General features: G+C 46.3%; 1 protein-coding gene across 4 annotated transcripts; it reads left to right on the forward strand.

Moving 5' to 3' along the window:
- Window positions 1-1,768: 1,768 nt before the first annotated feature.
- Window positions 1,769-24,028, forward strand: golga4 (golgin A4). 4 transcript variants are annotated; one of them, XM_079363451.1, is made up of 25 exons: window positions 1,769-1,989; window positions 3,329-3,412; window positions 4,733-4,834; window positions 7,477-7,545; window positions 7,644-7,973; window positions 8,330-8,377; window positions 8,517-8,573; window positions 8,652-8,750; window positions 9,075-9,216; window positions 9,316-9,506; window positions 10,530-10,613; window positions 11,473-11,620; window positions 11,705-11,883; window positions 11,994-12,092; window positions 12,171-12,326; window positions 12,869-16,557; window positions 16,647-16,768; window positions 17,335-17,465; window positions 17,604-17,690; window positions 19,203-19,223; window positions 19,361-19,429; window positions 19,802-19,877; window positions 22,055-22,146; window positions 23,137-23,223; window positions 23,314-24,028. In XM_079363451.1, the coding sequence occupies exons 1-25, from the start codon at window positions 1,912-1,914 to the stop codon at window positions 23,329-23,331; spliced, it is 6,258 nt and encodes a 2,085-aa protein (XP_079219577.1). In that variant the 5' UTR covers window positions 1,769-1,911; the 3' UTR covers window positions 23,332-24,028. The 4 variants fall into 4 exon arrangements, with proteins under 4 accessions (XP_079219577.1, XP_079219578.1, XP_079219579.1 ...); XM_079363452.1 differs by having other exon boundaries at window positions 9,319-9,506; XM_079363453.1 differs by lacking the exon at window positions 4,733-4,834.
- Window positions 24,029-25,088: the final 1,060 nt, after the last annotated feature.

Below are 25,088 nucleotides of genomic sequence, written 5' to 3' on the forward strand. Positions count from 1 at the left end.
GCCTGCTAACACAACAATGCAGTCCACAGGTGATTGCAGCTCGACCAAAGGAAAATTTTGTCCGCCGTTTAAACTTGATGGTCGTCAGTTACGGTGCTTTCTAATTCATAACGTGAGTGGACACTAAATATTATCATGGATAAATGTATTCCTCATCAGAATCACAGTATAGCAGTGTCGTCATGGTTACCAGAAGTAAAATATTGGAGTTCTGGTTTAAACTTGCTCAAAAAAAAAAAAAAAAAAAAAAAACAGAGAGAAACCAACAACTCTGGAAATGTGTACATGTCGTTCTACATTATGAAACAACATTGCCCTTCCAAAATGTCACAGCAGAAAAACAGCAGTCAGTCCGTCTCTTTTGACTACATCGTCTCTGCCACGCGCCTTCAGGGCACATATAGGAAAAGCTCCGTAACTCTGCCGTTAACCACCCATCGCTCATATTCAGTGTTCCAGGCACCCATCATACATCAAAAGCCCTGCTGAGTTGTAAACATTATACTGCTAGAATGGTGGAAAAATGCAAATCACATCTTCATTTTAGTCGTCTCTTTAATGGATTTGTTTAGCAAAATGGGCTTTATATTCTCCTTTATCTTAACGGCAGCAAAGTCTGAATCTGGAACGTTTATTTCAGATGTTTGCACATGGCCAAATCCCAACGGCAAAAAAACCCCCACCACATATTGAAACCATGACTCACAGCTCTTCCATCCACTTCTCTGTCTGTTAGGGTTTTCATCATAAGGACATCATGACTCAGATGAAGAGCAGACATAAAGATTTTCTATTTTTACATTGTGCAGAATAAGAGAAGTATTAAAACATCTGAGTGCAGAGATCCTGATCGTCTGATTAAAAATAAGCAAGACCTTGTTTCTGCTGTGGAAATGAATTTTAATGCATTATAGTTGTAAATAGTTGCGCAAAATGAACGTTATAGGTGACATAAAGATGATAAACACAGTGCCTCAGATGACAGGTTGATCATCTTCTTCTCTGCAGGAGATGTCACGACAGATAAATTATGTTCTCTCACACACTACAACAGGATGAGGGTGTTGTGCAACTCCATATATAAAGGACTCGCCAATATTTTTCTGTGAGCTAAAGAATTTACATTTTGTGTATGCAGATACAGTTACAGCACCAGGATGGTCTATGACAGTAAAAGCATCATACTGCGATCAAAAATTTCCACTATTTCTTTAAAAAATTAATTTAAGTGTCATAACCCATCAGACAAAGAAGCTGTGGCAGAAGAGGGCAACTGTTTGTGACTCCACGTGCCCCACATCAGGTTTCCTGTTTTGAGTTTTACTTTAAAGGCGATGCAAAAAAATAACAAGGAATTTAATATTTCTTCAAATTAGAAAATTTGTACCATTCATAAAAAACCTGATAGCACATGTAAATAAAAGTAGTTGTGCTCTGAGTTGGCCCTGAAGCTAAATCATAGTGGTTAAACAGCGCCCTCTACTGTGCAAAAACTGCTGCTTGACAAGACTAGACAAGAGTTATGAACACACACCACAGAACATCTGCACGTGTGTCCCAATTATTTATTTAAAGTTTATTTAATGTGGATATATCAATATATATAAATATTTATTTCTCTACCAAAACTCCACAGTGCATGTATTTATTCCCCCGGGAGGGGGCGCTGTCGCTCATTTATCCGAGAACCGGACTTTGCCCTTTAACTCTGACGTCTCAGTTTTTCCTCCACGTTGGCCGCGCATGCGCAGAGAGTGCGGCCACCTGCTGGGGGAAATCCAACGCGAACGAACAAACAAGGAAGTCCTAAAAGCACCGAGGGATGAATTGAATGTCGGGCTTTAAAAACGAAAACAAAGTACATCTCCACCGTGTGGTAGTCGTCTGCTCGTCGGCTGTTTGCTCGACAACATGTTTAAAAAGCTGAAGCAGAGGATAAACGAGGAGCAGTCCCCGCAGAGGAGTGCGCAGTCACCAAAGCAGGCCCAGGTTAGTTTGTGTGTTGCTGGAAGCTAACTCAGCTAGCCTAGCTTCATCTGTTTACACTGTGGCCAGACTCTGTTTATTCTGCCGGATATTATCAACACATCTGCACAAACGTCCAATTAAGACGACCAGTTTGCCTCTCTCTCTCTCTCTCTCTCTCTCTCTCTCCCTCTCTCTCTCTCTCTCTCTCTCTCTCCCTTCTTTACATTAGCTCAATGCTAACTCAGTTAAGCTGTCATCCACAGCTGCTCCTGTGGTGCGTTCAGGTTCACCTTTAACTGGGAAATGTCGTTGTCCCAGATGGATTAAAAAAAAGAAAAAACCGTAGCCATCTATCCTTGAGATTCCTCGTTGCCAAAACACAAGTTGTGTACTTTAACGTGTTGAGGTGTTCTGGGTGTGTCTGCTGTCTGTTGTTGTGTCAGCTGGTCACATCCTGCCCATGCTGGACGCTCTGCTGTCAACGTGCATGAATAGACAAAGTTCAGGCCAAACTGGTAAAGTGGGTTCAACACAGGAGTTAAAGCAAACACACTTTGCAAACAGTTCTGCAGCTTTTTTATTGAGCTAAATGTCAGCTGACGTCCATCCTGATCAGGTCTGTGTCCTTATCTGTCACTCGTTGTAGTTTTCAGTCTAAAAGCTTTGATTTATTCTGTCCTGATGAAAGTTGAACACATCACATGATTGATTTAAGCTAAGAATATACATGTGCTGTATGCTCAATCTTTTCTTTTTTTGCATTCAGTGTCTCTCAGATATTTTTCTCTTTTCTTCTTCGACTTCATCCTGGATTGTAAAACTTAAAAATCGTGCCTTCAGTTTGTTTGTCTTCCTAATGCAGTACATGCTCGTGTTTACATCTCCATTTAAAAGTGACCGGGGGCTCAAGGGTTAAACTCGACAACCAGAGGTGTACAATGTCCAGATGTTTGGATTCTGATACCAGCAAGGAGAAGTGTTGACAGACATCATCAGATAATGTGTTGTGTAACGACAGAGTTAAATGATGTGTGTCGTATCGTTTTAACGCTGGAGAAGTGAAAGTAATCCGACTGCCTCGTCAGAGAAGAAGAGCTTTGTGATAAGTGATCGGATTGGACAAAACGCTTGAGTTGTTTTCTCGGTCATAAATCGAAGGTTACGCAGTGTGGTCGCCTCACGCCACCTCTGGGAAAAGATGCAGGAACATGCAGGTTGTGAGGCGTCTTAGAGGAGGAGCGAGTACAAGCGATCATTTGAATACATCAAATCAGCCAAATTATGGTGGAGCAGGGATTTACGCATCATTTCCTGTGTAAATAACTTTTAAACAAAAACACGTTTGTATTTGCTTTGACAGCCAGGCGCGGGCGGTGGAGAGCGGCGCGGTAGCCAGACCCCCAGCTCACATCAGGATGGCTCGCCCTTACCCAGCGACCGAGAGGTGAGAATGGTTTCAGCCAGCGACCGACTTCTTTTTAACATCTTTGCTCAAACCGCAGACTGCTGAGATTTCTTGCCCCCCCCCCCCCCCCCCCCCCCACAGCTTCTCTTCTAATTCCCCCCCCACAGTTTTATATCTTATTTAAATCTGCACCTTACTCACACTGCACATCTGTATGTAAACACTTGACGCTGCACTACAACGAGCACAATGCAACGAAATGTCCTTCTTATCTGCAGCGCAGTGTGTGTGTGCGTGCGTGTATGTCTGACTGTGTGTGTGTGTGTGTGTGTGTGTGTGTGTGTGTGTGTGTGTGTGTGTGTGTGTGTCAGTCAGCCCTCACTGAAACACAGTCTAAACTCGCGTCGTTGATGAATGCACAAAGACGAGATAACGGCGGTGTGAAAGGAGCTCGTATTATATTCTTTGCTCTTCTGCTCGTACTCTAAAAGAGATTCTCTCCTCGATGCATCAGGGTGGGTATTCTTTATGGTGATGAGCCGACCGTATTTCACTCTGTGTTTGAATAATTGATGTGTCCTCTCTGTGTTTTTTTTTTTTCTTCCTCCGGTGAGTTGTTGTGATATTCACCCCCTCCCCGTGACGATGTGCGAGGTGACACGAGTCATCTTTGATTTATTAAACCGAGCTGGTGAGGTATCGACAGTAACTGCAGGCCCGATGATGATGATGATGATGATGATGATGATGATGATGATGATGCAACAGACGGTTAATCTGTTTCTGAGCTCAGACATGGATGTTTACTCTGTTTGATCTCTGGACCCCCCCCCCCCCAAAAAAAAATAAATCTGCAGCTTTACTTATTCATGACACGATTTCTACGTTTCCACACTGCAGAGCCCAAACTGGGGTCGAGTTTCTACTCTGTAATCTCCCCTTTTAGGTTTTTAGAAACTTCTTTGCATCACAGCATCTTTTTTTTTTTTCCACCTCACAAATCTCAAACACTTTGACATCCCCGAAAGAGTTCATTCAACTACCAGAGGAGGATTTTGCTCAAATTAAAACGTCATGACTACAAGCGGGGACGTCAAACTGTCATTCATAACATAAATGTTGATTCAGTGTTTCACTCTCCCGTTCTCTTGTTTTTATTCCTCTCCCATGCTCTCTCTCTCTCTCTCTCTCTCTCTCTCTCTCTCTCTCTCTCTCTCTCTCTCTCTCTCTGGACACTCCCTCCGGCGTTGTTTCACTCTCATGGTGTTGTTTTTTTCTCATTGCTCTCTGTGTTCCTCTCCTCCTCCCCTCCCCCAACCCCCACACCTTTCGTCCCGACGCTGCACTGACGGGGGTCAGATGCTGGCCGGGATGATAGCAGAGCCCGCTTTTCTCTCTGAGTATACTATCTTTGCTCTGGACCATTCAAAACGACCCAAAACGGCCCAGGTAGCCAGTGTGGTGAGTTTGTCCTCACTTCCTGTCTGTTCCTTCTCATCTTTCTCCTCGTCCTCCTCCTCCTCCGTTTGCCCCCCCGTTCCTTCCTCCCGTCTCTCTCTTGCGCCTTTGGGGGAACCGGTAGAGGACTGTGGCCCCGAGTAGGGACAGCTTGTTCCCTCGCTCTCTGTCTCCTGTTTCCTTTGGATTTAGCAACAAGAAGGCATCTCATGTCTAGGCTAACCCTGCATCCAGTGGGAGTGGTGGTTTACATTGTGGGATAGAAGCTTGTGTGGTTTATTGCCCTTCCCCTCAGTTGTTGTTCTTTCATAGAATTCAATATCGCCCTGAAGGAATCCTCCGTTGCTTGCTTTGTAGATCCTCAGCACCCTGTTTTGTTGTTTGATGGTTTTTGTCCCCTCTCCCCACACGTCTGTTTATTTGAAGAGCTTATGTTTTTTATTTATTTATTTTTATTTTACAAACTGCAGGAAAGTTTTTTTTTTTTTTTTTTTTTTTCAAGCAGTTTATGTTTGTAACTCTTCCAAGTAAACAAACGAGACCTAAACGCTGAGTCGATGTCCTCATGGAGCTCAAGATCGAGAGAGGGGATGTGTGAAACCTCGAGGACAAAAACATCTCAAGTATTCATCGTCTGAGATGAGAACTGACCTCCAAACATCTCAAATGTTTTCATTGCAATGTCATCCTTCGCTAAGCCCCGCCCACCAAACGACTCACCGGTTTCACTGCAAACTGTCCGTTCAGCTAGCACAGATCATAACCACGGTCAAAGTCTCAGTGAAGTCCCCCATCGGTTTTCTGAAGGCCTGTTTTGTCAGCCCGGAGCAGAACAGCCGGAGTGCCGAAACCAAGGAGTCAATTTACGACAACGCGAGATCATTCGATGATGTACGTTGATATAAAACGCCTCATAAACACACGTACGATCAATGTGCTGAACCTTCAGAACGGAGTGTTTTATTCTGAAAATAAACCAGATGTTTTAGTGTTGTTTTGTCACTTCCTGTCCCGCTCACATCAGACGTGTCTTTATTTAAGACCTTTCATCCTTCACATCTCAGCCTCTGTATCAAATAGAGACATCAAATTAAAAGCAGTTGAACTCGATATTGACATTAGCTTTTGCACTTTAGCTCATTAATGAGCCTTTAAAAAGAAGTCGATCTCTGTTGCCTTGACACTCTCTACATCACCCCTACCTATTAAGATAGCTCCATTTAAACTTCATGAAATATTGAATTAGACTGGAATCAACAGGACAGCCTCAATGAGTCTCTTTGCAGATACTGTCTTTTAAAGAACCACACGCATCATTGTCCTGTTCCATCTACGTCTCACTCATTCTTACCGACACGTCCTCATGAGATTCTGTTTGCTCACCTCATTAAATTCAGTTTGTTGATTTTGTTTGAGGAGGGACAAAACCCGTTTCGCCCGGCGTTGTTTGTGCAGCGCTTTACTCCTTGGATCTCTCCGTCCTCGTTGGTTGCCTGTGTTTGATCGAGGTTATTTAGATTATGAGCAGCAGGATTTTGGATTTCGAGTCACTTTGACTTTGTCGTTCTTATTGCTGTTTGTAGCAGCAGAAAGTTGAATGCACGGATAAGAATCACCCAAACATGTTGAGGGACGGGTACAGTACGTTGCCAACACACTGGGCTTCAGTTTTAAATCTTAATCTGTAAAAAAAAAATCAAATGACGAAAGAAAGAAAATTCAACATCTTTCATTCATTCTTACGTGCCCAAAAAGTAGTTACAACAAATCCGATCATACCGCTTTTAAAAGATGTTTAACTGGTGAATAAATCTCGTAATATCGGTGCATAGATGAGATAATATGAGATGGTATCGTTTTAAAACTCAGGGTACTGAAAAATGTCGAAGTTTTGAGGGTTTCTGCATCCTAAGAAGAGAGAAGATTTCTGTATTCATCCTTTAATCCGGTTCATTTAGATAAAACATGAGAGTAAATCTTTTTAATTCAACTTGGATGGTACAGCTCACAGCAGGAGTGCGATCATTTAGCGCGCCCCTCCTCGCCTCTCCACCCCCCCCTTTTCATAAAAAGCTTTAAGCACCTTTTTATTCCTGTAACATTCCCACCAAAGGAGATCACAGAGGAAGCTCATTTCCGAACGCTTCCACGTGAAACCGCGCTCCAGAGGAAGGAAGGAAGAAAGGAAGGAGCAAGTCGGGAGCTGGACGAGGGAGGAGAACATTTGCTTACTCTGATCCTTCTTCTAACACTAAACCAACTAAGCTGCTCAGTGTGTACTAAAGTCAGTGATGACTCTCATGTGCTCTTGTAATCCAGCTGCACCGCCCGGCACCTTTTAATTCACAAACCGGCTCTCCTGTCTGTTTGTTCTGACCTCATGGCTGTTCTGTAGAGTCTAGTTTGAACCCCTTTTTTTTGTTTGATGTTCCGTAGAGATGCCTTCTGTTTTTGTATTTAACCCCTCTGTTTTTTCCAAGTTGCATGAGGGTACCCATTGCCCCTGCATTGCTCCCCAGCAATACTAATATTGCTCCCTCCAGAGTAATCAGGGAGTGCCACGCTGGGTGTGGATGACTAACTGGTCTGGGCCGAGTTCACAGTCACAGTTTGTCCTCTCTCTCATGATGTCTTTATATCTGCAGAGTGCCTCTAAAGGACCGGCCAGATCTCCCAGAGGAAGCATTAACGGGGACGGAAGTGCTTCTCCTCTCGTACGTTCACCGCCGCCTCTCCTTCCAGCTCGTGTTGCTCGGTCGTTTGTGTGTTTTTAAACGATGATTCTAACGCCATGTTTGATGCTCCTGAGCAGAGAGAGGAGACGCAGTCCTTCGCCCAGAAGCTGCAGCTCAAAGTTCCCTCCATGGAGTCGCTGATTCGTGGCGGTGCCAGCCGAGCGGAAAACCTCTTCCGCTCTCCCTCCAAAGACAACCTGACCCGGAGCTCGTCGCGCGACTCCCTGACACCTTTGGGAGAGAACGACTCCCCGGGCGCGCCCTCTTATGACCCTCCGTCGGACATCGAGAGCGAGGCCGAGGAGCCGCCGCCGGGATCTACGGAGTCGCTCTCCAAAGATCAGCTGCTGCACCGGCTGCTCAGAGTGGAGCGGAGCCTGGGGAAGTACAGAGGGAAGTACTCGGAGGTGAGGAGATTATCCACCTGTGCAGGGTGAGCGCGGACGCGTTTGATTGGTGGCTCGTGGGTCCTTCGACGGCTCAATCAGAAGCTTTGATCTCTATAAGAAAATTAAAAAAAAAGATTTTCTACCTCTCACCTCTTTAAAGAACGATAAAAAGCTTCGACTAAAAGCAGACGATGTAAAGTCAACTTCCTGTCACCGGTCAACCAATCATAATGTGTGAAAGGAGAATTTACTGAATTTGTCAACCCAGTGACCGGCTGAACGCGACTGATGATTTATGTGCTTTTTTTATTTTTATTTTGCTGTTTGATGAAATTGATGCTATTTTTAAAGTTTGCTCCTCTTCGTCTTCGCAGCTTGTCACTGCGTACCGAACCGTTCAGCGAGACAAAGAAAAAACCCAGGTATCTTATTCTGACTGTCACGTTTGACGTGATGATTTTTCTCATCAGATATTTTGAGCGATTTTTATTTTTATTTTTTTTATTTTTGTAAAGAAGAGAGTTTACCCTGAACTGATCAGGCGTTCTCGTCTCCCCTCAGGTCATCCTCAGTCAGAGTCAAGATAAATCTCTCCGCAGGATAGGAGAGCTGCGAGAGGTAGGACCGTGTGTCGTCGATGTCACTCTACGTCAGCGTCCGTCTTCCTCTTTTCCTAACGTGTGAAATCCTCTCTAGGAGCTGCAGATGGACCAGCAGGCCAAGAAACACCTGCAGGAGGAGTTTGATGCTGCCCTGGAGGAAAAAGATCAGATGATCACCGTCCTCCAAACACAGGTCAGTCAGTACTCAGACAGCTGTTTAACATTTGTCTTTTTAAAAGCAGCGTTAACCCATATTTTATCTAATAGTTTGATTTGCACTGGCATGACTAAGAATAAACATGGCTGATTAAGGACGCACTCGTCTTACTCGTCCCGTACAGTCCTTATGCGTGATTGTCCAATCGATGCAATCACAGCAAGATTTATTTATATAAAGAGAAGTGAGAGGCGTGGCTCGACCCCAGCTCACCTAAAAAACGACAAAAGACTCAGAACAGAACAGATTAGCATCAGACGTTTACTTCACTGACTCTCTAACTCACGCTCTTTCAAACAGGTGGCTCTATTGAAGAAAAGAGCGAAGGGGGTCTCTGACGGGGCGGTGCCACCCGAGGGAGATTCAGAAGATTCTTCAGACTCGAGGTCTTCAGTGCAAAGTCCTTCGAAGGAGGGCGAAGCAGATCCTGAAGCCACTGAGGGTAAGATTTGCTTTGGAGAAATTCTACGAAATAAGACTCATGAGCCTTTCTGTGGTACGTTGGTGTCATGTTGTTATTGCACTTTCCTTCTCCGGACAGCAGAGGGCAACAGTGATCCCACCAAGCTCATGGAGGCTCTGCAGAAGAGAGTGAAGCGGCAGGAAAACCTCCTGCAGAAATGCAAAGAAGTGATGCGCACACACAAAGAGCGAAGCGCCCAGCTGGGAACCGAGAACGAGACTCTGCAGGAGCAGCTGCAGGAGAGGCTGCAGGAGCTCGAGAAGATGAAGGTGGCTCAACCTTTTTATTAGACACTGCTGCATGTGTACATGCTGTCATGCAGTTTGGATGATATATGCAGAATCAAAAGATGGTTAAAAGCTATTTCTTATAGACGGATAATCACTGGATATCGTCAGGGTTGCAAACAGTCAAATCAAAGAGTTTGGATTAAACGCAGCTGTTTGTTTGGGCTCGTTAATGTTGTGCTCAAAATATCAGCCACAGTGGTGGTGGTCCACTGACAGTGGGAGTCCATTATCTCTGTGCTCTGCTGTGGTTCTCATAGTCCCAACATCCGGGCTCCAGAACGAGTCCATGTCAGCGTGACATGACCGGACTGTTTTGTATGATCGGCTCGTGCAGCTCGTGCACAGCTGCTGTGAAGGTTTGAACAGTTTGTTCTGAGACATTTCCAGCTTGTTTTTGAAGTGTATGCGGATCGACCTGCTTAAATTCTATGCAATCATTTTTGTGTCTGGTCTGCTCCGTGTTTGGGGTAGAAAGGGAGCTTCCTGTGAAAGCAAAGGTCAACAGGCGCTTTCGCCCCCTTGAGCAGCATGAAGGCATCTCGCGCTCATCCCCGGCCTCAGACAGATATCCCGTAAAACAGACCATCTGTCTCTGATTCCAGACGTACAGCTCTGGGTTTCTCTTTGGAGATTTTGAATTATCTACAGTCTGGATGATATTATTCACTCTTTTTTTGTAAATATGGAGTTAAATCAGAACTTTACTAACTGAGCTTATTTGTTTATTTTGATATCCAGATACTCTTCACTTAAAAACATGCCTCTTCCAACATTTCCTGCTTGTGTCGTCTCTGCTCCGTGCCACTGCTGCAGAACTGGGCTGTAATTTGGGTCGACTTGTTGGTTTAGCTGGGCTTGTATACTCTGTTTGCTTATTTGGTTTGTGGGCGAGGCGTCCTGGGTGGTGCAGAAAACATCCGATGCACTCGAACGCAGACGTGTTTACACCGCACCAATCTGAGCAAAATGTAATGCACTTCTCGTTTCTCTTTGTGTTGATAGGAGCTGCACACGTCGGAGAAGACGAAGCTGATCACTCAGCTGCGCGACGCAAAGAATCTCATCGAGCAGCTGGAGCAGGACAAGGTGAAGTCAAAGCTCCTTCAGATTCAGTTGTTTGAGGAAACGTGACATGTTTTCTTTCTGTACCGCTGAGTTAAGAAGTCTGGAACCTTCCAGCCCCACGTTGAACCCCTTAAACCTTGACCCCGACCCGGCAGGACGGACAGCAGCTCATTAGATCTGTGTGAGGAATGCCAAAAGCACTTCAAGTCAAACACAGTGAAAGACACGAGGCGCGAGTCAGGATGCAACTTTCATATGAACAGTTTTATTTTCATTTCATGGAGACTTGAATCGTCTTTCTCACAGGGGACAAACGGACGTCTAGCAGCCGGGCTCGCAAACACAATAAAAGACAACAAATTACAAGTCAATCAGCACATCGTTGATCACACCCTCCAGAATCAGAGCTCTTCCTTCTCTCACACAGTTCAGGAATCTGATTTCCAGCCTCTTTGTTTTTAACTGATTTCATCCATTTGAAGGGTTTTTACTCGTTTTATGGTGCTTGTAATCTCGACGACATTGGAAATGAAGTAAACGGCAGCGTCCTTATGAGAAGAAATAAATAAGATTAGTCAAGATCGACGACAATCAAAATGTATCTGGCAGAGAAACTTACAACCAGGTGTGTGTGCGTGTGTGTGTGTGTTCTAATTTCAATTATTTCACATCCTCTTAAAATCATCCAGTGAGAGCAGCTGACCTTTCAGGTCTTAAAATAAATAAATGATGGGAGCAGCAAACTTAAAGGCCTTCTCCTCAGTTCTGACTTCTGGAGTCAGTAAAGATCCTGAATCCTGTCCGAGTCCCGGTCTGACTGCTGCAGGTTCAGGAGGTCTGAACGAACAGAGCTCATGTTTGCTGTGCTGCTGTCGTTCAGGGAATGGTCATCGCTGAGACGAAGCGACAGATGCACGAGACGCTGGAAATGAAAGAGGAGGAGGTGGCACAGCTCCGCGCCCGGCTCCAGCAGGCTACCGCTCAGAGGGAGGAGATCCAGGAGCAGAAAGAGAGGGCCGAGAAATCAGGTGAGTGAAATCCACTTCTGTAAGAAGACCAGAACGTTTTGACCTGATGTGTTAATGATTTTTATTTATTTTTTCAATCTGAAGCATTTGAGGAACTTGAGCGGGCGCTGGGTGTAGCTCAGAGGGCGGAGGAGGCCAAGAAACAGCTGCAGGCTCAGCTGGAGGAGCAACTGAGAGAAGTCGAGAGGGCGAGCGAGGAGGAGAGGAAGAGTCTGCAGCAGGAACTGACGCGCGTCAAACAGGAAGTCGTCACCATCATGAAGGTCGGCAGCTGATGTTTTTACTTTACCCTCACTGCACCCACGTAAAGTCATCTTTATTTAACGTCGTGGTGTCGCTGCACATTTATGATTGATATCGTTAATATTATCAGAAATCATCCGAGGAAGCTGTTGCCAATCTGGAAAAGCTGCACAGTGAAGCTTTGGCAGCGAAAGAAGAAGAGACGTGTGCCAGAATCAGCAAAGCCGTGGTACGCACCTCGAGGCTTTCACTCATTGTCAAATCAAATGTATTCATCTGGAATAAATCTTTTAATTTGTGTCTTCAGGAACAGTGCAAGGAGGAGTTTGCACAGTTGGGTCAGGAGCGAGATCAGCAGGCGTCTCTGGCTCTGGAGGATGTGGAGCTGCAGAAAACTGCTCTGAGGGGTGAAGCTGACGGCAGAGTGAAAGACGTGCAGCTGGAGCTGGAAGCTGCAAACACTGTGAGTCAAACTGCTGAGTGAAGAGACCATTCATACGCTTGCACGCCGTCGATGACGAAGCGGGAGGATGCATCGTGTTGATGCATTAGCTGGGGATCGAACCCCCAACCGTCCAGTACAGAGACAACTCCACCAACTGAGCCACAGCTCACCTGGTCAAATTTCCTCCCCTCGATTTGTGATCTTCGTGCTCATAACAAACCAGATCACGTTCACGCATGCAGTTACACGCTGCATTCATATAAAGTCATGAAAGTGTCGGACTTTGTTGCCGTCCACGATTACCGCGTTGACCTTTTCAGGTCGTGTTCTGCCTCCTCAGTCTCTCCGACAAGGACGGACTCCTGCTGTGAGAAAAGTATTTTCAGGAGTGTAAAAACAGCTTTTAAGAGAATTCATGACTCGTACATTTTAAACTCCTGTTTACACATTTGCACTTTTCTTACACGTTGATGATTTGTGCTTTATATGAAAGCAGCTTCTAATTCAGCGTTTTTGACTCTGATGGAATAATCTGACACCTTACGTTTATCTGATTGCAGAGAATAATGGAACTCGAGAGCACGCTGGAGGAGCTCTCCAGTCAGTCCCGTGAACTTCCCAGTCAGCTGGCCGAGCTGAAGGAAAAACACCAAGAGCAAATCTCTGCGTTAGAGCAAAAGCACCAGGAGCAGCTGCAGAAGCACAAGGGCACCCAACATGCTGACCTGGAGGAGAAACACAGAGCTGAGGTGGAGAGCCTCCTGAAAGAGAAGGAACTGACGTTCCAAGCACACGTCCAAGACATGAATCAGAAAACTCTGGAGAAGCTGGAGGCGAAGCAGGCCGAGCTGGACGAGGTCTCCGCTGAACTGTCCGAGGCTCTGAGGAGCAAACGACTCCTCGAGGAGAAACTGGTGGCGGCCGAAGATTCTCACAGCTCAGCTCAGCGGGAACACGAGAAGAGGCTTCAAGATCAGGAGGCAAAGCACAACTTACAGCTCACGAGTATTAAAGAGGAACACGAGCAGTCACTGGGAGGAGTGGAGAAGACTCTGAAGGAGGAACTCAATGCCATGAGGATCGTCGTGAGGGAAAAGCAAAAGGAGAATGAAGATCTGACACTACGAGAGAAAACACTACGAGAGGAATCAAATTCTGCTGTGCAAGAATTAAAAGTCAAAGTCAAGCAATTAGAGGAGCTGCAGCAACATTTGTCACAATCCCAGCTGGATAACGAGAGCTTACAGGACGCTAACTCGCAGTTGAGTAAGATGTCCGAGGAGCTTGATCGATGTCAGAAGAATTTGACAGATTTGGGGCGTCTGTTAGAAGAGGCAAAGAGTGATTGTCAACAAAAGGAGAAGTCGCTTCAAGAACTTGAGCAGCAGCTACAAGAGAGCCGAGATAAGCTGTCAGAGCAGGAGAAGACTTTCACTGCAGACCTGAACGTCAAGCAAGAGGAGCTAACGCGCCTCCACAAACAGCTGCAGGACGAAAAAGCTGCCCACGAGAAGAAGTTGAAAAACAGCGTGGCCGAGATGGAGTCCAAGCTGAAATCACAGGAGACAAAAATGGAGAAGTTCAAGCAGAAGGCCAGAGAAATGCAAGAGAACTTTAAGAAAAAGCTGCAACAGAACGAAGAAAACCTGAAGAAGGAGCTCGCGAAGAAGGACAAAGAGCTTCAGAAGAAAGAGCAACAAGTTCAGGAGAAGCTCGTGGAGATGTCTCAGAGCTCGCAGGGCCTCAGCAGCGCGATGTCGGAGCTGCAGGCCAACCACAAGGAAGAACTGGAGAAGCTTCACGGCGCCCGAAAGCACGAGGTGGATGAGGTGGAGCGTCGCTGGCAGGAGAAGTTGGGACAGCAGGAGGAGGAATTGACGGAGAAGCACTCGCATCTTCTGCAGGATAAAGCTCAAGAGGTGGAGGACGTTTCTCAGCAGCTGAACAGAAGCAAAGAGGAGAACGAGCAGCTGCTGCGTGATATCAGAGTTTTCAAGGAGGACCTGTCGATCCGAGAAACCACGGTGCAGAAGCTGCAGGAAGAGCTCAACGAAGCGGCGGTCAAGCTGGAGAGTTTGTCTCAGGGCGAAGCGATGCTCAAACAGCAGACGGAGTCCGTGGAGAGGAACCTGAACCAGGCTCTGAGCGAGAGGAACTCCCTCCAGGACGAGCTGAACAGGACGGAGGAGGAGAGCAGAGAGAAGGTGAAGACCTTGTCGGAGAAGCTGGAGGAAACGACGAGGCAGCTCGAGGCGGTGCAAGGCTCCAGGTGTAAGGAGAGCGAGGACCTGCAGGTGAAATTCAAAGAAACGGCCGGTCAACTGCAAGCCAAGGAGGCGGAGTTTCAGCAGCAGCTAACCATGATCAGAAAGCAAATGGAGCGTCACTGTCAGGAGGTTCAGTCTCAGGTGGATTTGGGATCAGGTGAACTGTGTCAGCGGGTTGAATGTAGGTTGAACGAGCTGAAAGAGAAACTGATCGGTAATCAGAAGAAGGTAGCTCATCTAAAAAACACTATCCGCATGAAAGCAGATAAAATTTGCACTTTAGAGGAGAATCTCTGCCAGCAGACGGAGCAGAATAAGAATCTATGCATTTCTTTAGAGCAGGCGGCGGCTCAGGTAAACGCTCACGCCGAGCAAATCGAAGCCTTAACACGGGAGAAGGAGATCCTCTCTCAGTCTATCAGTGAGAAAGTGCTGAAGCTCGAGGAGCTGAGTGAAGCAAACAGCGTCATATCCAAAAGTATGAAAACAAACGAGGCCGATGTCAGTCACTTGGAGGGCATCATCGGCGACTTGAAGAATCAGCTGGCAAGTAGCGTAGCCGAGAAGGAGGAAGCCATAAACGAGCTGAACCAGCGGCATCAAGAGGAGCGGCAACAAATGAAGGAGACGGTGGAGCGGCTGGAGCAGGAGAGGAAGTCTGCTTCAGACGAGGCAGACGCTCTCAGGAAGAGCGAAAACGCCGTCGCGTCTCTGCAGATCAGGCTGGACGAGCTGGAGCGAGAAGCCTCGGCGAAAGACGAAGCTCTGCAGAGGCTGAGAGCGAATATCGACAATCAGTCCATCAGCAAGTCTGAGCTGGACCAGGTGCTGAGTGAGAAGGAGCAGAAGGTGAGCGGACTCACCGTGGAGCTGGAGGGGTGCATCGCTCGACTCGGCGAGCTTCAGGAGCAGATAGCCTTAAAGACGAAGGAGTGCGAGCAACTCACCGCCGACCTCGAACGGCAACACAGCATCAGGGAGGAGGAGAGGAGAGAGCTGCTGGAGCAGCTGCAGCACAGTCGGCTGCAGAGCGGCAGCTTGGAGCAGGAGATGGTAGAAAAACTGCGCTCTCTGGAGGAAGACAACCAGAAGTGCGTGCACAAGCTCGACAGTCAGAGGGAGGAATTTGAGAAGATGAAGGACGAGATCACGAAGAGCAAAGAGGAGAGTCTGAAGGAAGCCGAAGAAAGGTTGTCTGCGGAGAGCGCTCGGAAAGTGTCGGAGCTGAAGAAGAAAGCCGAGCAGAAAATCAGTCAGATTAAAAAACAGCTGACGTCGCAGCTGGAGGAAAAAGATCAGTCCATCAAGGCTCTTCAGGTTGTCCTCGAGGAACTCAAGAGCAAGGAGGTTTCAGGGAAAGAAGTCGTCGAGACTTTCGAGGAGAAAACGAAAACATTGGAGGACGCTCTCGTCAAGCTGCGGGAAGAGCAGGACAAGCGGCTCGAGCAGACGCTGAGCGAAGAGCGGCTCGAGAGGGAGAAGTCTTTGGAGGAGCTGAAAAAGGAATACGAGGAGAAGCTGTCGTCCCTTCGGACGGATGCAGCGCAGCAAGGGGAGATGAAAGAAACGCTGCAAAACGTTGAGGCGAAGCTAAAGGACGCCGAGGAGCAGAACGGAAACCTTCTGGCAGAAATAAACCGTCTGAGAGAAGAAATCAGCGAGAAGGACGCCCGCATCGTCGATCAGCATCAGGAAGCCATCAAGCTGGTCCAGAAGTCATCGGACACTGAGGTGATCGTGGAGCACAACAGCGTGCAGCAGACCCGGAGCTCGATGGAAAACCACTCGGTGAGGCAGGAAGTGGACGGAGACGCTCTGGAGACCCTGAAGAACAATCTGAGTCAGGTGAAGAACGAGAAGGATAAAATCCACAAGGACTTCACGCGGCTGCAGAAAGACATGCGAGCTCTGAGGAAGGAGCACGAGCAGGACCTGGAGCACACCAGGAAGGAGCTGCTGGAGGAGAACGACAGGAGGCTGAAGTGAGTAGATGAGGCGACGCTGACGATGCGAACGTGCTTCGTCGGTGTTCGTACTAATTTGACCCTTTTTTACTCGCGTGTCGTTTCAGACTGGAGCTGGAAGACGTGGAAATGAAGCACAACTCTGCTCTCAAGCAGTTAATGAGGGAGTTTAGCACCCAGATGGCCTTGAAGGAGCAGGAGCTGGAAACGGGAGTGAAGGAGGCTGTCGGTGAGTTTTCAACGTGTCGCACAGAAGAATAGAAAAAATACATCACAGAGATAAAACACGAGTCATAGTACTTGGTGCGCAGTAGAATAAATAAATAAAATGGACGTCTTACGAGGTGTCGGCAGCGGAGGAAAAGAGATTAAAAACAGAAAGAGAAGACCTTTCGTAACAGCAAACGCTTGTTCCCGTCTGACCTTCCTTTTGGGATTTTGGCGAGGTCCGGGTGGGCGTGTCAGGCTGCAGTAGCTCACACATTAAACATTCAAATCATCCGTCTTTTGTTGTGGTGAAATCTCATCTCCTGCTCGTGTTTTTAAGCTTCCCAGTAACTGCCTGCAGATAGAAAGTCGACGTCATGTGATGAACCTTCATGTACAACAGTCGGGCGGGATTACTCCATGGAAACATGAGGCATTTTTTAAACACAGTGCTGAAACTAAATGATCATTACATTAGTTTCCTCTGTGGTTAAATCCTGATTCATTACAGATGGGGATGTGTTTTGGGTGGTTTGGAAAACGACTTTGGTTAATTTTGTCCCCCCCCCCTTTTTTTCCTGGACACAGCCAAAGCCCAGAGTGTCGAGGCGGAGCTCCTCAGCATCAACCGTGAAGAAACGAGTCAGCTGAGGAAGCTGGTCACCCAGAAGGAGGACGATCTGCACCGAACAGTTCAGAAATATGAACAGGTTTTACAGGTAACCTCGTGAAGCTTCAACATGCAGTCACTAATCTCAAGATTTAAGGACGGTGAAGCTCGTACACACACCCTGACACGATGGGAGGGATTCGAACCGACACACAGGAAATGACTCCGCCGTTGTTTTGTTTTTCAGAGTCGAGAGGAGGAGATGGGAGGCCGAGTGTGGCAGGTCCAGAAAGAACTGGAGGAGCTGCAGGGAAGGTGCCAGGTCACCTCTGAGGTAGAGACGTCTCTTGAACAGATGCAGAAAGTGCAGCTATTAAAGTCCATTATATTCCAGGCTGGAGCTTGAGATGGGATTTATGTAGTGATTCTAACTACGTCATAAGTCATGTCATGATGCCTGAATGAAATGAGTTGTTTTTGGCTCCCTGTGGAACAGGTCTGATAGAAACATTACGAGTTTTGAATGACAGCCTAATCCAGACGTACTTTTGTGTCTGCACAACGTCTTCAGACGTCTTCATATTTAGAAAGTTCACCTCCAGGTTAGGAGACGGTTTCTGCTTATCTTTTCTCTTCTTCTTGCTTCGTAATTGAAGGATTCCGAGTTGGAGCTCAGGGACAGTTTTTTTTTTTTTTTTTTTTAAATCTCCGATCGCTCTCTCAGCTCTGCTCGTGTGGGCCGCTCTCCAAAGAGCGTCCGATCCTGCGAAGCTCGTTTAGACCGCTCAGGAATGTCGTCCTCGTGAAACGGAGATCGTGAGGCAGCCTCGGGTCTCTGTTCTCAATTATCATCATCACATGAGGGGATTCTACGCCTCGGATTTATTCCTCAGAATCACTCACAGGTCTGGAGAGGGGCCAGAGAGGTCAAAACGTTTCCAGTCAGCCCCCTGCGATGATCCTCCTGTCTTCACACTGCGTCCAGACGCACACACACACTCCGAGAGTCACGCTGCGCTCTCTGCTGCATTCTTCCCCAGTGAGGTCACATCTTTACGGCTGGATCGTATGGGCTTTAGCTCCTTTCCTTTAAAACGGGCCTCAAGAACCATTCTTCATTCAGACAGTAGGTCAGTGCCCCCCCCCCCCCCCCCCCCCCCCCTTCCTCCATGAAGAAGACCGCAGACCAACACTCTGAACAAGTACAAGTCTGTTTGTGCAGACACAACAAACTGTCCTTTAATGTCATCGTGTCATTCAAACACAAAGCAGATGGGATTACAAAGTGTTGTAATTATCCAGAAAAAAAAAAGAAAAGAAAGAAACCGACGGTCTGAGAATCCGATCCTCCGTGCTTCGTCTCCTCTCAAAGAGCTGTGCGTCAAAGCTTTTGAAAAAGATGAGCCCAGAAATTCAGTTCAATCCAAACATGACAGAAGAAAACTGTTTTATTGTTATGTAAAACAAAAAGAAACGAATTCAGGAAGCAGCTTAAGTCTGATCGGAGACAAATGTGCAAACAGGAAGTGACCAGAGGTAGAGCAGTGAGAAGCTTTTATCAGCGTCTAAACCATCCTAGATGTCACCATCATCTTCATCAAAATCATCCTCAAATCTTCATTGTGAATGTCGTCTGTGTTCATAAAGAGCCGGGTCTTTAGCTTTTCCTTAAAGGTGCAAAGGGACAGATCTGAGAGAGTTCGTTTCACCCCTAGGGGGCGACAGATTTATTATTTTAATAAAGACAAACTGAATATATATTCATATATTTCCTGCTGTTGCTCCAGTTTTATAATCCTATCATAACACACATTTCCTTTTTCCTTTTCTTTTGTTTTGGGCCCAGATGACCTCAGAGGAACTTCAGGTACGCCTGCTTTATTCGCCGCTCCTTTAAATTCAGCACGTAACCGTGGCAACGCTTGATAAGCACGCATTGTTTGTGTTCAATCCTTCCACTCATCACTGACGTAAACATTTCCTCCTCCTCCTCCTTTCCCTCAGGCTCAGCTGGCCGAGAAGACGACTCTGCTGAGCGAGGCTCGGCTGAAGGAGCAGAGCTTTGTGGAGAGAGTGAGTGTGTGTGTGCGTGTGTGTGTGTGTATGTGTGTGTGCGTGTGATCTGCTCTGTGCAGGGGACGAGCGAACAGAAAATCCCACGCAGCGTATTCCCAGGATCGTGTGGCCTCCAGCGAGGAGGCAGAGGCTCTCCTGCTGCATGGACTTAATCACACAGCACATCTGTTTACATTTGGTTTAACCCTATAAACAATCACAACAACGCCTCCCGCAGCTCCTCTCACACACATCGTCATTCTCACAAACAACCCTCGAGGAGGACACACAAACGCAACAATTAGCCGAATGTATAGAATTAACCCACGACGGTTAAGTGGCTTTTTTTAATGATTAATCCGTGCATGCTTGTTTGTTTCTCCACGCTAGATTCACTCGCTCGAGGACAAGATTAAATGTTTCCACCGGAGCACTGTTGTAACTCATCTGGGGAGCACTTTCAAAGGTAACGTTGACGCCGTGAATCATTTACTTCTGCTTCTAGAGCCAGTTTCCTTTTTTTGATGAGCACGCCAAAAGATGCCGTACAGAGTGCTTTAACACAGCACGATACCATGGGACGCTTAAAAACCTCATATTGTGTTGACATACAAAGTTTATGGTGAATATCCCGAGAGCCTCAGCGTTCTGACAAAACTACCAGAAATCTGCACGCCCTAAAATCTCTTTATGGATCAGAGATTCAGATCCCGAGTGATGAGGAGTGGGAGTCCTGATGCTCTCAAGGAGGTTCCCCCCCCCCCCTTTTCCTCCGATCCTGGTTTCAGCCTTGATGAGAACTGCAGCTATAATTACGGTTTGTTCAAGGTCAGAGTGAGGCTTGAACGTCAGAACCGCAGTGGTCGTGGTTATGGTGAGCGTCTAGGTGCAGACTTTACCTCAAAGCAGAGCGCTCGTACTAAAAAGAACGTGAACATATACTGTAAGTACTTCACGACCTGACCCCTGGTTTGTATCCCAAGCCCCGATCCTTTAACGTGTGGAGAGCTGTCAGGACCAAACTCGAGGCATGTCTCGTCATAAATCATGGCAAAGACTTCCTCACAAGTATTTCTTTCCCTTCCCACCTTCCAAGAAATTAAGCTTGATTTCCTTTTTAGACATCCACATGTGCTTTGGACTCACCTCTGCAGGTAAAAACAGCAAAGCAACAGGTGTTGCAGCGATGGACGCGGGCAGTGGAACTGCTTCAGATAGAAGTGATTGTACCCGAGCTAAAAAGCCTCTGCATGTTTCTAATAAGCTCCAGCAGCAGAAAGCTGCTCAAACTAGGATCAATGTTGGAGATGAAACATGGAGAGAGGTTAGAACGCAGAAAGCTTTACAGACCCATGCAGAGCTGGCTAAACACTGAAGCTACAGTGTCCACCACATGCAGAGCTGGCTAAACACTGAAGCTACAGTGTCCACCACATGCAGAGCTGGCTAAACACTGAAGCTACAGTGTCCACCACATGCAGAGCTGGCTAAACACTGAAGCTACAGTGTCCACCACATGCAGAGCTGGCTAAACACTGAAGCTACAGTGTGCACCACATGGTGACCTGTGTGAGCGTCCACTCTGCAGAGGAGGCACTTAACATGCTTGAACTGTTTTTGCTTTTTCTTTTTAGTCTGAGCTGCAGGATCCCCTTCAACCAGAGTGTATATGTTAGCTTGAAAGCTACACGATGCTAATTGTTAGCTTATTATTGTCTGTTTGTTCTTAGTCAGCTCAGTCATGACACGTTTTATTCATTGTTTGTCTTTTTCATATCAGCCTCATCAGAGGTCTCCGTGGATCCACTCAGTTATTTTCACATAATGACAAACAGACGGGATTGACCCGGACCCAAAGCATCGTCGTGAATTACGGCCCTGAACCGGTACAGGTCACAGGTTGGGTCTCCTGTGGACCCGTGAAGACCTCTGATCTGGAGATCGGTTTAGTAATGGGGCAGATCCTCTCCTCCCTGCTGGCGTAATAAAGAGAATCTGCTGTCAGAAGGAGGGGGGTCGGGGGGGGTTGAGGAAGCCATGCTCGGATTTAATGACTTTTGCAGATTGTGGTCTTGACGTGTCCCTGCTGCAAATACTTCTCAATCCACTGGTTTAAAATCCACACGTTATTGAGACTTCTTTCCAATCATATTCAGCCTCCTGAAGTCAGCGTGGTCGTGTGTGTGCGTCCAGGTGAGAAGAGGAGGCGGTAGACGTTTAGTTTCTCGTCTGCAGCTTCCTGCCTGGTGGGATTTTAAAGCCCAGCTGGGGCGCCATGGGGTCAGCAGGACAGAGGCTGCAGGATGTATTGATGAACGGTTGTTTTTCCTCTGCAGATCAAAGAGGCGTTTGCACCTCTCTATCGTCCTGTCGACAATCAGATGCTCTCTCTTAGTGTCTCAATGCTTTTTCCAGATAAGCAGGGAGTGAGTGGGTGTTGTTCCGCATTAGAGACCTGCCGGGATATTTCAGTAACAGAAGCAGGGTCAGGGTATTTTGCTGAATATGTGACTTTTAAACATTTGTCCAATGCTCAAAAAAATTATATTTGAAGTATTTTGTGAATATCTTTTGGAAAGGAATGTGTGCAGTCTTACTTTTCTCCTCAGAAAAAAACTAAACTGATGTTTCCTCTCTTCTCAGATCCTGGATTCAGCGAAGCTCTCACTGAAGCCACAGAGATCGAGTACCTGAGGAAGGTGCTGTTTGAGTACATGATGGGACGGGAAACCAAAGTACGTCTTTTTTGTTTTATTTATTATTCCTGTGCTTTTATTGTTTTAGCTCCAACAGTCCAATCATTGTGATCATCAGACATGATTTTCCGTTTCATTATCAAACAAACGGATCGCTGGTCGTGGAAAGTACGGACTTCATTTCCTCTCCTGGCTGTTTTCTTTAAATACTTCAGGATGTGGTCGGCGAGCTGAAGCCGTCCAAACCTCCTCATTTGAATAAATTCAGGAGTCCATCCTGTGATTTTATCAGGTAGCCATGACGACCAGCCGCCACACAAGTCGTGGGATCATTTATTACACCTTGTAAAAGTCATGTTGTGTCCACTTCTCCCCGCTCACATTAACGGTGAAGCTTCTAATTAGCGGTGCTGTTGACATGGTCCTAAAGTCAGCGGGGTTTTCCCAGCAGACCTCCGCGGCGTGCTGGATGTCCCGCAGGCGGCCTGCGAGCACGAACGGCGTGCATGCTGGCCTCGTTTAGTGTGAGCTGAGCGCGCAGGGTTTCCTGCACAGCAGCCCTGGTTCTGATTATCTCCTGTGTTTATGGGGGGACTCGAGCACTCGAGCAGATCGGCCTGGAATTGATTTTTTTTTTGTCGTGTTGGGTTTTAATTGTTGCAGAGTTTCTCAGTAGCTTGGATGGATTATTGTGTCGAAGGCAGGGAAGGACCTGGTTTTATGAGCGTCATATATGAAGCACGCACGGAAACGAATAGTTTGACACGGAGCTGCAAACGAAACGGACAATAAAAAAAAATAAATAGTTTAAGGCGTAAAATCGCGTTTAAAATTCTTTTACAGTCGTTCCTCAGCGACATAAATATTTCCACACTAATCAATCTCTATGATTATCATGTGTTCTTCCTGTTGTGATCTCAGTTTATTTTATTATCTTTATATGGACGGGTTTAACGCTTAGTGTCAGAAATCTGCATCTTAAAAAACTTAAATAAATAAACAAGCTCATGTTTTTCTCTTCGTCTGCAGACGATGGCCAAAGTGATCACCTCCATGCTGAAGTTTCCTCCGGACCAGGCGCAGAAGGTTTTGGAGAAGGAAGACTCGAAAGCATCTGTAAGCGATCGTGTTGACATGTTTGTGACACGTGACTCCCGTCATACGTGTGTGATTCCTGACCTCGCTCTCCTTCCTGTCCGTCCACAGCCGTGGCTCAGTGTCTGAGGGATTCTGCTATTCTGGGATGAAAATCTGCTGCTGCTGCTGCTGCTGAAGGAGAAGACTGCCATGGACTCATTTAGCCCTTCTCTTTGCATTTCTTGTCATTTTATGTGTGTGTGTGTGTGTGTGTGTGAGGGAGTGTGTGAGCACCAATGGGGGCATAAGTCTGGTGTGTGTGTGTGGTGCAGTGCGGTATGTGTGACTTTATCTAAAACGGTATGAGGGACTTAGAGAAAATGCCAGAAACATAAATCTTCCATGAATTGTTTGTTAATTTATAAGTTTTAGATTTGAGTTAAATCCTTTTTTTTTTTTTTTTTTTAATTTTAGTCCTCGCCGTCGTTATCTGATTGGCTTTGTGCAATAAAAAGAGGTCACTGTCACGTGTTGTTGACGCTGACAGGTCAGTTGATTTGTAGGTGTGTGTTGTCGTGCCGTTTGTCTTGAATCACTTCCTGTGTAAAAACTGTAAAACGACCCTTTAACTGTGCGCTCGCACCACGTTCACACGGACACGGGACCTCGTCTGTGTACCACAGCTTTTCTACGCTTTATATTGGTCACATAGAAACACTAAAAAAAAAAAAAACAGAGAAATACACACATTGTAAATTGTATGATGGTGATTAAACTGTAAGGCACTATACTGTATGACTTGCTATACATTTTCAGAATAACAGATTAAATCCTATTTACACAACTCCTTTAGTCGCTCTTTTCTCCTCACTCAAGTTGCAATCAAGACCACCCGAACCGAGACTAGAGGGCTCCGAGACCAAGACCGGGACCATAAATGTCTGCATCTCGTGTGTCACTAACTTAGACCGTATCACCGGGACGAGGTGGCGTGAAATAAACGATCTGTGGTGGTCTTCACTGGTCTTGATTTAAAATCTGCACATCCTCAGACTGAGACCTGAATCCACACCTGGATGGATTTTGAGGACTACAACACTCCTCCTTATCTCTCGCTGTCCTTCCTGTTGGGTCACCGTAGTTTATCTCTCTACCTGCTTTCAGTCGATGACACACAGACGATAATCTTCGATCACGTCCTGTTTGATCGCACCACACGAGACGCATCTGTGTTGTAACGATCCTGTTAGTTTAGGAGCTGATATCTAAGACAGGTCAACTCGAGTCTGACCTCAGGTTCTCTTACTCATCCGGGTCGTGGTGAAGTCTGAGGTGTGGAAGCCTCCTGGAGGAGGCGTGAGACGTCTTCAAGATCTTCAACCGAGTCAGCTTGTCTTTGGATCGAGCTTCTTGGACATGTCAGATATGTTGACGTGTTATGAATATGAAATAATTATTTGTCTTAAAAGTCCCAACAATATTTATAAGTGTCAGATGTTTTCTATCCGACCTGTGACGTCTTTGCTGCATGTCATTCCTCTGATTTCCGACTTTATCCCGTTTCCTGTCTCTAAATAAAGGCACAAAAATTAATCTTTAGAAAAACAATAGGCGTGTATTTTAGTCAGAGTTATATTTGACGATTTCATGTTTGAATTATTCTTCTATTGTCACTTTTTAACATCGGAAAGTAACTGGAAAAAAAAAAAGAAATATCCCATGAAAACAATCTCAGTGGGACATTTTCTACCCACATACTCATTTCAGGGGTAATAACAAATGTTATTCATAATCACTTTTTAAAACAAGCTTACAAAGTGCTGTACACAATCAAAATGAAGTGAATGGAAAAAAGAAGACAAATGTGAAGAAGACTGTGTGTGTGTGTGTGTGTGTGTGTGTGT

This window comes from Symphodus melops (genome assembly GCF_947650265.1).
Source record: "Symphodus melops genome assembly, chromosome: 15".
NCBI lineage: Eukaryota > Metazoa > Chordata > Actinopteri > Labriformes > Labridae > Symphodus > Symphodus melops.

Coding starts and splice junctions, on each gene's coding strand:
- golga4 (XM_079363451.1), top strand. CDS start 1,912: ATGTTTAAAAAGCTGAAGCAGAGGATAAACGAGGAGCAGTCCCCGCAG. Junction 1,990..3,328: donor AGTCACCAAAGCAGGCCCAG/GTTAGTTTGTGT, acceptor TTGCTTTGACAG/CCAGGCGCGGGCGGTGGAGA. Junction 17,466..17,603: donor AATATGAACAGGTTTTACAG/GTAACCTCGTGA, acceptor TTTGTTTTTCAG/AGTCGAGAGGAGGAGATGGG.